We start from the raw sequence: 17,554 nt of genomic DNA, 5'->3' as shown, positions 1-17,554 counted from the left end.
CCAGTCTCATGTCCTTTCCTTCAGAGCGGTGAGCTCTGTTACCCACCCTGGGCTGGGGAGAGCAAAATGCCATTTGGTAGGAAGAACATGGAGTCAGAAACCTTAGGAATCTACTTGGTGCCTTATTCTGCTGCGGCTTAGCTGGCACTGAGGCCATGAGACAACATCCTTCCTACTCTTTTCTCTCCTTTCTCAAGCATAAGAAGCCACTCCCCATGGTCACTACCACCCAGAGCCCATAGCAAGTACTGCTAGGCTACTGTTGATATCCAGTGAGGACCCAGGGGCTCTTCAGTCAGCTTGTGGTGAGCTCTGCCCGGCCTGCTTCTTTTGCTTCAGGGCAGTGGGTTCTTCTCTGGCCCAGGGTAGTTCCAGAAATGTCATCCAGGAGCCAAGGCCTGAAATCAGAGACCTCAAGAGCTATCTTGTTACTGCTACCTCACTATGGCCGAGCTGGTAATCAAGCTTCAAGACAAAGTCTCTTTTCTCTTCCCTCTCTTTTCCTCAAGCAGGAGTCTCTCCTCAAGCAGGAGGCTGCCACAGCTTGGATTGCACTGCACTGGGTCTCACCACCCAGGGGCTGCAGCAAATACTACTTGGTTACTGCTGATGTTTATTCGTGGCCCAAGGTGATGAATCTGCCAGAACTGGTATCTTCCCTTTAAGGCAGTGTGTTTTCTTCTGGCCCAGGCTATGTCTAGAACTGTCACCCAGGAACTAAGTCCTAGAATGGGGGCCCTCAGGGCTTTTTCTGGTCCTGTATTCTACTGTGGCTGAGATGATGTCCAAGTTGCAGGACAAAGTCTTCTTTACTCTTCTTTCACCTCTCCTCAAGTAGAAAGAAAGATTTTCTCCTGGAGCTGTGAACTGCACTGCCTGTGCCTGGGGTAAGGATGATGCAGGCACTTTCTTGGCCATCGCAATTGGCATCTCACAAAACACCAGGATTTGCCCAGAAATTGCAGTCCCAGTGGCTTACACTGCCTTTCAAGTTTATTTAGAACCCCAGAGTGCTTTAGCCCATGGTGATGGGGCTACCCGAAACCCAGGTTTTGATTACTGAAATTGACACTTCCTCTCTGACTATGGCTAGTCTGAGTGCTTCATCCGTAGGCTCTGGTTGAATTCTGTCCTATGTTGCTTTCTGCTGTGACATGCAGCACTGAGTTTTACTGCAGAGTCTCACAATCACTGTGCTCTCTCTTCTGTAAGCCCATGGATTTTTCTCTCTTTGCCAAGCTGCACTGCCCGGGAATGGAGGGGGGCTGCTGTTGGCAATGAATGGCTTTCTTGTCTACCCTCTTGAGTGCCTCTTTCATGTGATGCTAAAGCTAAAACTAGGTCCTGTGACCACTCCCCAGAGTTTTGCTCTTATGAAGATGCTTATTTTGGTAGTCATTCTATTTGGTGTTTTATTCCGGGGGTGGTTGCTGGAGGGTGCTATTTAGTCATCTTGCTCCACTTCCCCTCTGCAGCCATGTTGTTTGAATTAAGTGCTGCGTGTGAGGCTAAGGTGAGCCCAGGGTCAACCATGAGTGCTTTCAGATACATTCATGAGAGGTGAGTTTAGTTTTAGTCCCAATAAAGATCATAGAGACTGCTCTGCTTGGGTTTGATAGAGGCAGGTCAATGTGGCCCATATTCCCATTGCTGCAGTAGAAATTGCTGGCATCTATGGCAGAGAAGGGCAGTGAGTATTGGAAAGGGGGAACTCACATTTTGTTTTTATACAGGAGTTTACTGGTTCTGAACCTCTCGTGCGATAAAGGACAAACAAAGGCAGACTTTATCTGCAATTCTAGGTCCTTCTGCCTGTGGGTGTAGTGGTTTCAAAGGAAGGAATTTCACTGATGCTTCAAAAGTGTATTCTCAAGAAACGGGTTTAATTTGTGCAGATAATCACACCTGGAAGGGATCACAGAGAAGGAGGAGAAAAAGAAATGGCTTATTCTGAGGTGACTGTGTGTCAGGTCAGAGACTATGTCCACTTTTTCTTCTGAAATATCATGTGTGTAGAACTTGCAAATGTTTACTTCTCTACTTGTGATATTCTTGCCTAATCAGTTTAACTCCTTTTTCACTTTTTATTCTCATACTAGTCAAGGGGCTCTGAGAAATACTATTTTCTTATATACTAGAGCCTTCTCTTTATTCCACACATCCCAGGTCTTAATAAGCCATGAAAAAATTGTTACCATGAATTTAGCCTGCAACATTACAAATGTTCCTTTTGTGGCTGTAGAACCTGGAAAGGTGTGGATGCCCAAGATTCTTGTTTGAGATGGGATCAGGTCCTTGGTTATCAGTGAAGGAGACCATATACTGTTTAGCTTCCATTAAATTTATGCAAAACGGCTTATAAAAATATACACTTAATGAGAATGTTCTTTACTGCCCAGGATAACTCAGAAAGTTCTGAATAAAAAAAATTAGAGGAGACTTCTTCTCTAGTATGCTAAAACAAGGAAATAAGAGAGGACACAAACAAATAGAAAAAAATTCCATGCTCATGGATTGGAAAAATCAATATCGTGAAAATGACCCTACTGTCCAAAGTAATTTGTAGATTAAATGCTATTCCCATCAAGCTACCTATGACTTTCTTTGCAGAATTAGAAAAAAATACTTTAAATTTCATATAGAACCAAAAAAGCCCATATAGCCAACACAATCCTAAGCAAAAAGTACAAAGCTGGAGGCATCACACTACCTGACTTCAAACTATACTACAAGGCTACAGTACCCAAAATAGCATGGTACTTGTACCAAAACAGATAATATAGACCAATGGAACAGAACAGAGGCCTCAGAAATAATACCACACATCTACAACCATCTGATCTTCGACAAACCTGATGAAAACAAGCAATGGGAAAAGGATTCCCTGTGTAATAAATGGTGCTGGGAAAACTGTTTAGCCATAATGCAGAAAACAAACTGGACCTTTTCCTTACACCTTATACAAAAATTAAGTCAAGATGGATTAAAGACTTAAATGTAAAACCATAAAAACCTTAGAAGAAAACCTAGGCTTCAGGACATAGGCATAGGCAAAGACTTCATGACTGAAATACCAAAAGCAATAGCAACAAGAGCCAAAATTGACAAATGGGATCTAATTAAAGAGCTTCTGCACAGCAAAATAAACTGTCATCAGAGTGAACATGCAGCCTAAAGAATGAGAGAAAATTTTTGCAATCTATCCATCTGACAAAAGGCTAATATCCAGAATCTACAAGGAACTTAAACAAATTTACAAGAAAAAAAAAACCCCATCAAAAAGTAGGCAAAGGATATGAACAGACACTTCTCAAAAGAAGACATTTATGCAGCCAACAAACATGAAAAAAAGCTCATCATCACTGGTCATTAGAGAAATGCAAATCAAAACTGCAGTGAGATAGTATCTCATGCCAGTTAGAATGGTGATCATTAAAAAGTCAGGAAACAGATGATGGCGAGGATGTGGAGATATAGGAACACTTTTTTGCTATTCTTGGGAATGCAAATTAGTTCAACCATTGTGGAGGACAGTGTGGCAATTCCTTAAGGATCTAGAATCAGAAATACCATTTGACCCAGCAATCCTGTGATTGGATTATAAATCATTCTATAAAGACACAAACACATGTATGTTTATTGCAGCACTATTTATAATAGCAAAGATTTGGAACCAGCCCACATGCCTATCAATGATAGACTGGATAAAGAAAATGTGGCACATAAACACTATGGGATACTATGCAGCCATAGAAAAGAGTGTTCTTTGCTGGGATATGAATGAAGCTGGAAACCATCATTCTCAACAGACTAACACAGGAACAGAAAACCAAACACCACATGTTCTCACTCATAAGTGGGAGTTGAACAATGAGAACACATGGACACAGGAAGGGGAATATCACACACCAAGGGCTGTCAGGGGATTGGGGACAAGGGGAGGGAGAGCATTAGGACAAATACCTAACACATGTGGAACTTAAAACGTAGATGACAGGTTGATGGGTGCAGCAAACCACCTGGACACATGTATACCTATGTAACAAAACTACACGTCTGCACGTGTATCCCAGAACTTAAAAAAAAAAGAAGTTTAACCAAAAAAGACAAAGACTTATTTATACACACCATTAGAGATTACAGAACATGGGAGATATTTGTAGCTTAAGTTTTTGCTTAAAACTGATGTTTCTTCATGACTAGACTCAGATTAAGTTGATCCTTTTTTGTGTTAATAATAGCACAGTAGTGTCATATCCTTCTTTGTTAATCAGCACGTGAAACAAATTTCTTTTAATATAGTTGATCTTCATTTATTTACTTGGTAAATATGCTCTTTGACTTTTTTTTTCACTCTAGAGTTAATTATTTTACTATTTATTTTTAATAGGTACTTTGGGGAGTTTTAGCAAGTGATGTGCAAGAACAAGATTAAACCACATTTAGTCTGATAGCTCTTCTTACCTTCTCTTTGCACATAGCTTCCTATGGAAAATGAAGCCTCTCATCTTTCTTTATTGGCCAAATAAACTAAAAACCTAGGCTGTGCCACTTAGTGAATTTTTGACAAAATATTTTCCTTGGGCCAGAAGCAGTGATACCACTGGCAAACTATTTATCAATTCAGAAACTCAAGCTTTACCCTAGATCTTCAGAGTCAAAATCTACATTTTAACAAGATCTCCTGTTCATTGATTTGAGAATAAGATTTGAGAAGTATGCTTTTAACTCACCATGAAGTTTCCATATGGGAAGTATAGACAACTCATCTTGTATTATGTAAATATGGCATTAAGAAATGTACATGCCTGTGTTAATGTCCTTTATTTTATACAGTATCATCAAGAAAAGTGTTATATATCCACTGGTTTCATGATCTTATGCCATCTTTTCTCAGAGTTAAAAATACATTAGAGAATATTTCCGTGCTAGAAAGTATCCTATTAGATAACTTCGGTAACTCATGTAAGTCAGAACCAGCTCTCTTTACTCTCATTTTACCTGATGTCAAATCAAGAATTCTTTCTATGGTCACTTGGTAAATATGTTTTGTTTTTCAGGGAGTGTTAACATTCAGGGATGTGGCCATAGAATTCTCCCCAGAAGAGTGGAAATGCCTGGACTCTGCTCAGCAGCATTTGTATAGGGATGTGATGTTAGAGAACTACAGAAACCTGGTCTCCTTGGGTGAGAATAACTTCAATATACAACTCACATTCTACATTAAATATTTTATTGTTCTTTTTGTTTTTGTTTTTTTGGGTTTTTTTGGAAGTTCTGCTTTGCATAAGTGAGTTCCAGAATCCTGCTTCAAAAAGAAAAAAATTGGGTATCTGTTCAGGTAGAAAATACAAGCTTTAAGTTGTTTCATCTTAACATTAATCTTTCCCTTTTTTGAGCTCATCTGTATACTTCAGTCTAAATTAGTGGTAATATCAGAAATTTAATAGCATAAAATATTGTTACCCACACTTAAAAATGCAATTTTCACAACTGACTTTTGATTCAGTATTACTGGGTAATAGAGCTGAGAACTCACACATTTAAAATGCTTTCTAAATATTCTAAAGTTTATATTACGAAACAGTAAATTGGAATTAATTTTCTAGAGTCTTCTATAATATTCTTTCTTCTCTACTGAGCATAGCACAGTACAAGATTGGTAATCGGATTATCCTAGCAAGAGTCATGTTATTTTTTTCTATTAAAACAGGTCTTGCTATCTTTAAGCCAGACTTGATTACCTGTCTGGAGCAAAGAAAGCCCTGGAATGTGAAGAGACAGAAGACAGTAGCCAAACACCCAGGTAGGTGGGAGTGAATGAAGCAAATGACACAAATGACAGAACCCAATGTCAAGGAGGAAGCCAGACCTTTAAACATGCTTCCAGAAACTCTGCTCCAGTGGAAATAGTTTCTGAGAAGCCTTCATTTCTTTCTCTCGCTTTAACATAGGGGAATTTTTTGTCCCGTTCTTGTGAATTTTCCAAGCACTCTACTTCCCCTTCAGTAATGTGCTTTGTTGTTGTTGCTGTTTTTTTTTTTTTCTTTCAGTTTACAGTGTTAATGAAAGTCTTTTTCATGGCTTAAAAGAAAATGTGTCATTTGACTGCTTTTCCATTGCTTGGGAGAAACAGCAATATCTGTATTTTTGAGAAACTCTATATTAAACCATTTTTTAAGTTCTCTTTTTGGATAATGTCTAAATATATAAGTTTTGGTGATAATTGCAGTTTGGATCAGAAATCCCAGGAACACCACAAAAAGATGTATGCTTGCTGGTTTATAATTTTCTATTCTGTGGAGGCTTCAAATGTGATTTTATGGAAATTTATACTCAGTAATTATATCAAAACAGTAAGCATCTCCCTAAATGAAACAACTCTAAAATTGTGTTACTTCAAATATTATTCTTTTCATATAAACAAATATTGGTAAATGTGGCCAAAGTCCTCAACTGTAATATAGTTCAGTGTATCTACTTCATACATTTATTAAATATACTATGTCATTGGGGAGCTTGAAACATTGCTGAGTACGTATTAAACTCTCAATTTTAACTTTATTTTAAATAACATCGTTTTGTGATTTTATTTAGTATAAAGCTTACTGTGACTCATTCATATGTGTATATATTTATAAACACATTTATGTATGTGTATGACACACATGTATATAATCTCAGTAACAAAGTTTTTTCACAAATAATCGAATACCTATATATTGTATACAGTGTATTGATTTTATATCTGTATACATAATGAAATGATTAATACAATCAAATTAGTGAACAAACACATTTATGAACTTACATACTTACCTTTTTGTAGTGAGAACAATTAAGATCTCTCAGCAAATTTTCAGCATACCTAACAGTATTACTTTCTATAGTCATAAAGCTGTACATTAGGCTACCATAACTTATTTGTCTTTAACTGACCATTTGTACCATTTGAACAACATGTCCCACTTTCCCCACCTCCAGGGCCTAGCACTCACCTCTGTACTCTCTTCTTCTAGGAGTCCAACCTTATATTCTCCATAGAAGTGAGATTATACTTTGTGTTTCTTTCATGTTTCACTTAGCATAATGTCATCTAGGTCCATCCATGTTGTGGAAATGGCAGGGTTTTCGTACTTTTTATGGCTGAATACTATTCTGTTTTGTATATATACCATGTTTTCTTTGTGCAGTCAGTTTCCACAAACACTTTAGATTGCTTTCCTATCTTGACAATTGCGAAAAATGCTTCGATGAACACGGAGGTGCTGGTATTTCTTTGAGATAGTAAATTTATTGTATATGCAGACATGAGATAGCTAAATTGTACAGTTACAGTAGTACTATTTAAAAAAATTTTTAAAGAACCTTCATAGTGGTTTTCATAATGTCTCTGAAAAATTACACATCACCATGAAGGTAAAGCATTTCTTTTCTTTAATATATTCTTGTCAACACTTGTTACAAATCTTCTTTTTGATATTAGCAATCCTGACAGATATAAAGTAGTATCTCACCATGAATTTAATTTGCATCTGCCAGATTGGTGACATTGAGCACCTTTCTATATACCTGTTGCCCAATTAAATGTTTTCATTAATAAACATTTAGTCCTTGGCTTATCTTTTACATCTTGTTATTATTACTATTATTAGTATAGTTGTTACCTTTTATTTGTATGAGTTTCTTATATATTTTTGATTCTAAGCACTTATCAGATATGGTTTTCTTATTCTATTTTTTTCTTGGTTGTGCAGAAGTGTTTCAGTTTGATGCAGCTTAATTTGTCTGTATTTGCTTTTATTGCTGTGCTTTTGCTGTCGTATCCCAAAATTTATTCTGAAGACCAATATTAAGGTTTTTTAATATGTTTTCTTTTAAGATTATTAAGAATTTTGTCATACATTAGAGTCCTTATTTTATATTTAGTTAATTTTTAAATACAGTGTAAGAAAAATGGTCTAATTTTATTCTTTTACTTGTGGGTATTCCCTTTTCCCAGCCCTAAGCATGGAAGAGACTGTACTTTCTGCATAGTGTATTCTCAGTGCCTCAGTGTCAAAGATTGGTTGATCTTACAAGGATGGATTTGTTTCTGGGCTCTCCATTTTGCTCCACTGATATCAATGTGCATTTTTATGCACAGATCATGCTGTTTTTATTACAATAGTCTTCAAATGTAGTTTAAAATCAGAAAGTATAATGTCCCTAGCTTTGTTTTTAATTCTCAGAACTGCTTTGGCTACTCAAAGTTTCTTGTAATTCCATATAAATTTTAAGATTGCATTTTCTATTACTTTGAAAAATTTTACTAAAATTTTAATAAGGGATTTATTGAATCTAAATTTTCCAATTTTATAGACTTATTTCAGCAGATAAAAATCTTTTCTTGGGTCAATTAGCTGATAGAATCTTTTTGGGTATGCAGTACAGAGGGATTATACGTGGGTCACATGGCTACTTCTTGTTCTGTTGTGGAGTTTGCCTTTTGTGGGTTTGTTACCAGGAGCCTGGGTAGTTGTTAATCATGTGTTATTTCTTGGCAGACTGAATTGTGTTTAGGACTTTGATCTGTAGGGCTAGCTCTAGGGCAATGTTGTGCTTTAGGGTTGGTATGTGGTGGGCCTGATGTGTGTTTCTTACTGAGTATGTGGCCGGATTTCCCCAGGTCACTCTCTGTGTACGTAGGTTGGCAGAACTGGCCACAAACTGTGACTATCCATGCTGAAACTGAGTCACTGAACTGTTTGAGAGAGCACAGTAAAGGCCAAGGTCTGCAGACCTACCACTGTAACCACAAATAGGCATCCTTCTCTGGGACCCTGGATGTGCAGAACCATTCCTAGACTATGGATGGAAGGAACTGGAGATAGTTATGGAGTCACGGCAGAGTTTTAACTGGGGTCAAAATGGGTGACCCATTTCTTAGTCTGCAGCCAAGACCAAGGGTTTTCACGTTTGCCACCTGAATGAGGGCCTGCCTTTTCGAAATGACTCCAATCAATCTTTAGCCCTAGCAGGTTTTAAAACCCTCTCCCTGAAAAACAAAATTATTATGATGGTCTCTTCTTTGAGAAGGGGTCTCACCATATCACCCAGGCTGGTCTCAAACTCCTGGCCTAAAATGATGCTGCTTCTGCCTTAGCCTACAAAGTTGTTAGGATTACAGGTGTGAACCACCATGACTGTCAACATAATGGACTCCGTGTAGTATTTCTTATAAGACTCTTCTAAGGGTAACAAACACCCTTACCTTTTGTTCATATTAGAAAGTCTTTATTTTTTTCTTATTGTTAAAGTAAATTTCTCCCAGATTAAGTATCCTTGGTTGGTAGCATTTTTTTTTCATCACCTTGAAATTTGGGAAGTTCTTAGTTGCTTTTTTCTTCAAATAACCTCTCTACCTACGACTTTCCCCCTGCATTCTTCTTCAAAGAATCCTTTCATGAATATATTGGTCTCCTTAATGATATCTAATAAGTTACATATTCCATGTTGATGTTTTTCAATTTTTTTTGTTTTTGTTTTTCATGACTCAATATTTATAAATAACATGTCTTTAGTTTTCTGATTTTTGTTTTCTGGTCAATTATTCTGTTGTGACTCTACAGAGTTTTTCAACAATTATTTCTCTGTTCCACAATTTCTTCTGGGTTCTTTTGTTTTTGTTCTTATTGAGCATACTTAGTATCATTATTTTGATGTCTTTGTCAGATAATGCAAAGATCTTCTTTTCTTAAGGATTGAGTTTTGGAAATTTATTTCTTCAAATGGGGTATATTTTCTTTTTTTATGTCATGTGATCCTTTTATGAAATTTGGAAACTTGAAAATAATCTAATATTTAAAGACTTGTTTAAAGACTGGCTACAGCAGTGAGCCAGGCTTGACAAACATGTTCTCATTTGTGTCTTTGGACTTTTGTGTGTAATTTCTAAGTTAAGGAGATTTTTTTTCTCATTTTCTTTTCAGATTCTATAATTTTTTGCTTCCCTGGTTGACTGTGGCATTGCAGTTCCTCTACTATTGCAACAAGCATTCATCTTTCATCTAATACATGCAAGCTATAATTCTCATTACTCCAGCAGTTTCATATTAAGGGAGACAGACTCTTATTGATTAGACCATCTCCTATAATTTCAGAACTTTAAACAGACCCACTGTTCTAGATCTCTCCTGAGGGTAATACTGGGAGTTGATTGTGCTTTACTTAGCCCAGTTGCTGTTGAGGGAAAGAAAGGTTGTGCTGGAAAGTCTTTAAGCTAGACCTGGTTACCTTCTGCAGCATAGAAAATATTACTGGAATTTGAGAAGAGTGGAGAGAATAGCCATACACTCAGATAGATATGAATGATTTAGCAGATAACATATGTGAAATGTCCAAAGGTGAAGGAGAAAACAAGAGTTTAAAATGTGGATTGGGAAGCTGTTCTCCAATGGAATTGATTCTTGAAAAGCCTCTTACTGTCATGGAAGAAAATCGTTTGATGTATGCTTATTAGGCTTTTGAATTCTCTTAAGTCTTCAGTTCATTTAATAATGTGCTGGTGCATTCACAGTGAGAGACAAACTCCTCTTTTTATGTTGTGAGGTTCTAAATGATCTAACTGCTCTTCTGTTTCTTTGAGGGATCTGGAAAATTTGTGCAAATTTTTGGAGACCACTATGTTAAGCTGTTTTTAAAAATCTGTTTGTGTCTTATGTTAGACATCTGTGAGAGAAGTAGGAAGACTTTGAGATTTGGTCAAGAGATTTGAGAGAGGCTAGGGACAGATGTCATATGTTTTCTGCTTTATAATTTCCAGTCAATTCATTATACGGAAAATGAAAGTGAGAACTTTTATCAGAGCCTAAAGCATCTGATTAAGTATAAGAAAATCTAAACACCTATTTCACTTTGAAAGTATCTTTTTTAAAGCAGGAACTAAGTTTAGAAATTTAAATGCTATATGGCAAATACCTCTACTGTGGAATAGTTGATTTTATCTACCCAGCTCACAGAATTCCTAAAAACACTAATACCATAGGTTACTTAGAACACTGTCCAGCATATAATTTCCAAATTGTTACCTATTAATAACTATTATTTTTTAAATTTTATCTTTACTATGAAGATTACTAGGGCTGTGTCCTATATATGTATTTTTTCTTTCTGGTTTGCTGTATACCAACTATGCCTGTAATTTCACAAGTTCTGAGCTAATGTGCTTAAATATATGTTATATGAAAAGTGAATTAGATAATAGGCACACCACATATATTAAAATCTTTTTTTATATGTTTATGTTTACTACATACAAAAAGTTATCAGTATTTTCATCAACTTTTCTCAAACTTTGTCTACATAATTATATAAACTTATTTCTAATTGTTCATTTTATTTTATATCATATTGTACTATATTTATGTTGTTTATATTATTTAGTAATGTAATGCTTTGCTTTGCTTCCAAAGGTCACCTTATTGCCTTTACATTTTGTGCTAAAATAGCAGCTATATATTAATGACATAATAGATATGTCCAGTGTTAAGGGCCTATTTCTTCATATTTTCTCATCGAAGTTTTTTATGAATGATTGTAATGCATTTTCTTTAAAATGTTATTGCTTTCACTATGTACTAGTGATTCAAACTTTATTGTCTTCAATAGCAATGACATGAAATCAATCTAGTTGTCCATCAGTGGTGGATTGGATAAATATGTGTTACCTATATGCTGTGAAATACTACACAGTCAAAAAAAGTTATGTTCTTTGTTGTAACATTGATGCAGCCGAAAGCCATTATCTGAAGTAAATTAATGCAAAAATAGAAAGCCAAATACAGCATGTTCTTACTTATAAGTGAGAGCTAAATATTGGGTATACATGGATATAAAGATGGAAACAATAGCTGGGGACCACTAGAGGAGGAAGAGAGTAAAGAGACAAGACCTGAAAAGCTACCTATTGGGTACTGTGCTATCTACCTGAGTAGTAGCAGCAATATCCCAACTTAGCAGTGCATAATATACCAATCTGAATCAGTCATCCATATATTGCCAATATAATTATTTCTGTGTTTATTTGCCTGTGTAAAACATTGCCCCCATTTTATGACTTGTGTATTTGCTTTTTGTTGCTGTTATTGTTATTAGTCAATGATTGCTTTGTTGTTAATTGTGAAAAATACAAGGGCCAGGTGTGGTGGCTCACACCTGTAATTGCTGCACTTTGGTAGGTCAAGGAGGGTGGATCATCCGAGGTCAGAAGTTCAAGACTAGCCTGGCCAACATGGTGAAACCCTATCTCTAGTAAAAATACAAAATTAGCCAGGTGTGGTACTATGTGCCTGTAATCCCAGCTACTCCGGAGGCTGAGGCAGGAGAATCGCCTGGACCCGGGAGGCAGAGGTTGCAGTTAGCCGAGATTGTGCCACTGCACTCCAGTCTAGGCATCAGTTTCATCTAAGATGAAACTCCATCTTAAAAAAAAATATATATATATATATATATATATATAGAGAGAGAGAGAGAGAGAGAGAGAGAGAGAGAAAGAGAGAGAAAGCACATTTATAATCTTTAATGTTTTCAATTATGTAGTTCAGCTTTGTTAAGTATATTGACTTTGTTAGCAACATATCTTTAGAGCATTTTTGTTTTTATAAAAGAAATATGCTATACTCATGAATCCACTACTGATTTTTCCCATTGTCTGGACCTTTACAAACATCATTCTATTTTCTATTTTTAAGAATGTAACTATTTTAGATATTCCATGTAAGTAGATTCATACAGTATTTGTGTGTGTGTGTGTGTGTCTGGCTTATTAAATTTAGCATGATGTCTTCAAAATTTGTCTTTATAATAGATATTAGAAGATTTCTTGCTTTTTTAAAAGCTAATTAATATTCCTTTTTTTGTATTTTAAATTATATTTATCCATTTGGTAAGGAAAGTTTAAACTAATTTTACTTATTGGCTTTTGTGAATAATGCTTCAGTGTAGTGTGCAAATAACTCACTTGACAGTATATTCCAGAGTTTATGTCTGTGCTGCATTTTGTTTCATTACTTTGGTGTTCTACCTTTATACCAATTGGTGTTCTACCTTTATACCAATACCAAAGTGCTTTGATTACTATAGGTTCGTTTTGTGTTTGAAAATTATTAAGTGTAATGCTTCCAATATTTGTCTTCTATTTAAAGATTGTCAGGCTTTTCATGGTCCCTTGAGATCTTGTGTAATTTTGTGAGGTTTTTTTTTTCTATTTTTGGAAAAGTAAAATTTAGAATTGAAAAGCGGTGTGTTGAATGTGTGGGTCACTTTAAGCAGCATGGACATCTTCACAATATTATGTCTTCCAACCCTTGAAAAAGAGCATGCTCAGAAGTATGTTGCTGGCTGGGTGTGGTGGCTCATGCCTGTAATCCCAGCACTTTGGGAGGCCAAGGTGGGCAGATCATGAAGTCAGGAGATTGAGACCATCCTGGCCAACCTGGTGAAACCCTGTCTTTACTAAAATACCAAAAACTTAGCTGGGCATGGGAGTGCATGTCTGTAGTCCCAGCTACTTGGGAGGCTGGGGCAGGGGAATCACTTGAACCTGGGAAGTGGAGGTTGCAGTGAGCCGAGATCATGTCACTGCACCTCCAGCCTGGTGGTAGAGTGAGACTCCATCTCAAAACAAAAAAAGAAAAGCAAAAGAGTATGTGTTTTAATTTTTATATATTTTTAAATGTTTCAGCATTTCTTCTGTTACTTCTAGTTTCATTCCACTTAGGCCATAAATAATTGTAAAATTTCAATTAAAAAATTGTTAAGATTTCTTTTGTGGTGTCACAGGTGGTCTATCTAGGAAAATGTTTCATGAGTAATTGAAAAGAATGTGTATTTTGCTGTCTGTACATTTGTTAGGTGTAATTATTTTGTAGTGCATTCAAGTTTTTTGTTCCTTTATTGATATTCTGTCTTTATTATTTATTCCTGAAAGTGAGGTATTGATGTATCCTTCCATTATTATATTGCTGTCTAATTTTGCTTAAATTCTGTCAATGTTTGCTCTATGTGTCTGTGAAAACTGTCAGATATATTTATAGATTCTGAGTGAATGAACCCTCCTACTATAATTGAATGTCCTACTTTCTCTCTTGTGACTTTTGACTTCAATTATATGAAATATGAGAGTTTTCGAGTTAATAAATTGTTACCTCTTCTCCTCTCATTTGGTTAACACTTGCATGGAATGTGTTTTTCATCGAGACATTTTCAGTCTATTTTTTTTGTTAGCTCTGAAGTGAGTCTCTTGAAGACATGACATAATTAGGTCTTGATATAGATCATCATATGGTTAGATTTTTTTTTTTCATTTTGAAGGACACTTTTGCTGGATATAGTATTCTTGCTTAGAATTTTGTTGTTGTAATCTTAGATTCTAATTTGTATAATAAAAAGCCACATGTCAAGATCTTTATTAAGTGGCTTTTGTCTGGGGGAATATGATACCAGTTTTTTAGGCTGGAGATTCTTGGAGTCTGTCAAGCTGGTACTATGGATATTTTCTCTGGGAATGTGTTTTTAGTTAAAAAAGATTTCCCTTTTTTTTTTTTTTTCAGTCAGAGTTTCACTCTTGTTGCCCAGGCTGGAGTGCAACGGCGTGATCTTGGCTAACTGCAACCCACACCTCCTGAGTTAAAGTAATTCTCCTGCCTCAGCCTTCTGAGTAGCTGGGATTACAGGCACCTGCCACAACACTCAGCTAATTTTTGTATTTTTAGTAGAGATGAGTTTCACCATGTTGACCTGGCTGGTCTTGAACTTCTGACCTCAAGTGGTCTGCCCGCCTCAGCCTCCCAAAGTGCTGGGATTACAGGCATGAGCCACTACTCCTGGCCATTCCTCATGTTTCTTATTGAGATCCTGTAGTCACTTGCTATATCCATTGTCTGTCTGTGATACTGAAGTCATTCCTCTCTTGTAACAGTCATTTACCTTTGGTCTCCGCTGTCCGAAACTGTCAAAGTATACCACCTTTCCTTTCAACACTGTCATGGAATACAGAAATTAGTCTTTGGTAAAGTCTCAAAAAGCCAGAAGCATGGACATAGGTATCACTATTTTATTTAGTTTTGGAGGGGGAAGACAGGAGTTGGGAGTGTATATTTAAGGTCATCAGGGGATGAAGAAAGGCTGTGGTGGGTAAATATGAAATACTTTTATTACACTTCTGTGTGGTTCTTTGCATTTTGCTCACTTGGGGTGCTTCTTAGACTTCTCACAAAGGCATGTTGGTCAGTATATTTCTGTTAAGTTTATACGTCTATAAAGGAATTAACAGACTGTGATATTTTATTGTGTCACCTTGTTAATGTGCTTTGTGTAGTTCTATATTTGTAAAGTGTATTCACCTGAGTGAAATGAGGGAGAAATTTTGTTCTTTTTTTTTTCCAACTGGCTCTTTTCATTTTACTGCAGAGGTATTGCCAGAGCATGACATAAAAGATTCATTTGAAAAGGTGATTCTTAGAAAGCATGGAAGCTGTGACCTTAATACTTTACATTTAAAGAAAGACTACCAAAGTGTGGGTAATTGCAAGGGGCAGAAAAGCAGTTACAATGGTGTTGATCAATGTTTGTCAACTACCCATAGCAAAACCTGTCAATGTAATAAATGTTGCAAAGCTTTTGAGATGTGCTCAATCTTCACTGAACATAAGAAAATTTTTAGCAGAGAGAAATGTTACAAATGTGAAGAATGTGGCAAAGACTGTAGGTTGTCAGATTTTACCATACAGAAGAGAATCCATACTGCAGAGAGATGCTACAAATGTGAAGAATGTGCTAAAGTTCTTAAAAAGTTCTCAAACCTTACTAAACATAATAGAGTTCATACTGAAGAGAAACCCTACAAATGTGAAGAATGTGGCAAAACCTTTACCTGCTCCTTAACCCTTATTAAACACAAGAGAATTCATACTGGAGACAGACCCTACAAATGTGAAGAATGTCACAAAGCCTACAGGTGGTTCTCACACCTTGCTAAACATAAGATAATTCATACTGGAGAGAAACCCTACAAATGTAATGAATGTGGAAAAGCTTTTATGTGGATCTCAGCCATTAGTCGACATAAGAAAATTCATACTGGAGAGAAACCCTACACCTGTGAAGGATGTGGCAAAACCTTTACATGCTTCTTAGACCTTACTAAACATAAGAGAATTCACACTGGAGAGAAACCCTACAAATGTAATGAATGTGGAAACACTTTTACATGTATCTCGGCCCTTAGTCAACATAAGAGAATTCATAGTGGAGAGAAACCCTACATCTGTGAAGAATGTGGCAAAGCCTTTATGCGCTCCTCAACTCTTAATAGCCACAAGAGAATTCATACGGAAGACAGACCCTACAAATGTGAGGAATGTAACAAAGCCTACAGGTGATTCTCACACCTTGCTAAACATAAGATCATTCATACTGGAAAGAAACCCTACAAATGTAATGAATGTGGAAAAGCTTTTACATGGCTCGCTTCCCTTAGTCAACATAAGAGAATTCATACTGGAGAGAAACCCTACAAATGTAATGAATGTGGAAAGGCTTTTACGAGTATCTCGGCCCTTAGTCATCATAAGAGAATTCATACTGGAGAGAAACCCTACATCTGTGAAGAATGTGGCAAAGCCTTTACCGGCTCCTCAACCCTTAATAGCCACAAGAGAATTCATAAGGAAGAGAGACCCTACAAATGTGAAGAATGTAACAAACCCTAAAGGTGGTTCTCACACCTTGCTCGACATAAGAGAATTCATACTGGAGAGAAACCCTACAAATGTAATGAATGTGGAAAAGCTTTTACATCGATCTTCTCCCTTAGTCAACATAAGAGAATTCATATTGGAGAGAAACCCTACAAATGTAATGAATGTGGAAAGGCTTTTATGTGTATCTTGGCCCTTAGTCAACATAAGAGAATTCATACTGGAGAGAAACCCTACATCTGTAAAGAATGTGGCAAAGCCTTTACCGGCTCCTCAACCCTTACTAACCACAAGAGAATTCATATGGAAGAGAGACCTTACAAATGTGAAGAATGTGGCAAAACCTTTAAGAGCTTCCCAGTCCTTACTAATCATAAGATAATTCACTCTGGAGAGAAATCCTACAAATGAGAAGAATGTGGCAAAGCATTGAGCTCGTTCTCACACTTCATTAGACATAAGAGAATTCATACTAGAGAGAAGCTCCACAGTGTTAAAAATGTGGAGAAGGCTTTAATAAGTCATCATAGTGTGTTCAACATCAGAGGCTTAATGCTGAGCAAATGCAGTATAAATGTAATGACTGTTGAAGAACATTCAACATCTTGGAGGGTCTCTAAGAACTTGCTTTATAATCTGGGTGCTTTTGTGTTGTGCGCATATATACCCCTTTACTATTATGTAATGCCCTTCTTTGTCTTTTTTTTTTTTTTTTTTAATCTGTGTAGACTTAAAGTTTCTTTTTCCAGAAACTAGGATTGGAATCCCTGCTCTTTTTCTGTTTTCTATTTGCTTGGTAGATTTTTCTTTTTCCC

General features: G+C 36.4%; 1 protein-coding gene across 1 annotated transcript in view; it reads left to right on the top strand.

Moving 5' to 3' along the window:
• The window catches only part of LOC112621609 (zinc finger protein 736-like), a 36,686-nt gene extending 19,536 nt beyond the window's left edge, over window positions 1-17,150 (top strand). Inside the window, 5 exon segments of the mRNA XM_025381056.1 lie at window positions 5,061-5,187; window positions 5,714-5,806; window positions 15,427-16,098; window positions 16,177-16,737; window positions 16,831-17,150. Of these exon segments, the coding sequence (XP_025236841.1) occupies window positions 5,061-5,187; window positions 5,714-5,806; window positions 15,427-16,098; window positions 16,177-16,737; window positions 16,831-17,150 (1,773 nt within the window).
• The last annotated feature ends 404 nt before the right edge of the window (window positions 17,151-17,554 follow it).

This window comes from Theropithecus gelada, chromosome 3, assembly GCF_003255815.1.
Source record: "Theropithecus gelada isolate Dixy chromosome 3, Tgel_1.0, whole genome shotgun sequence".
NCBI lineage: Eukaryota > Metazoa > Chordata > Mammalia > Primates > Cercopithecidae > Theropithecus > Theropithecus gelada.
The sequence above is the reverse complement of the archived record's forward strand: the minus strand, read 5'-3'. Positions and strand labels throughout refer to the sequence as shown.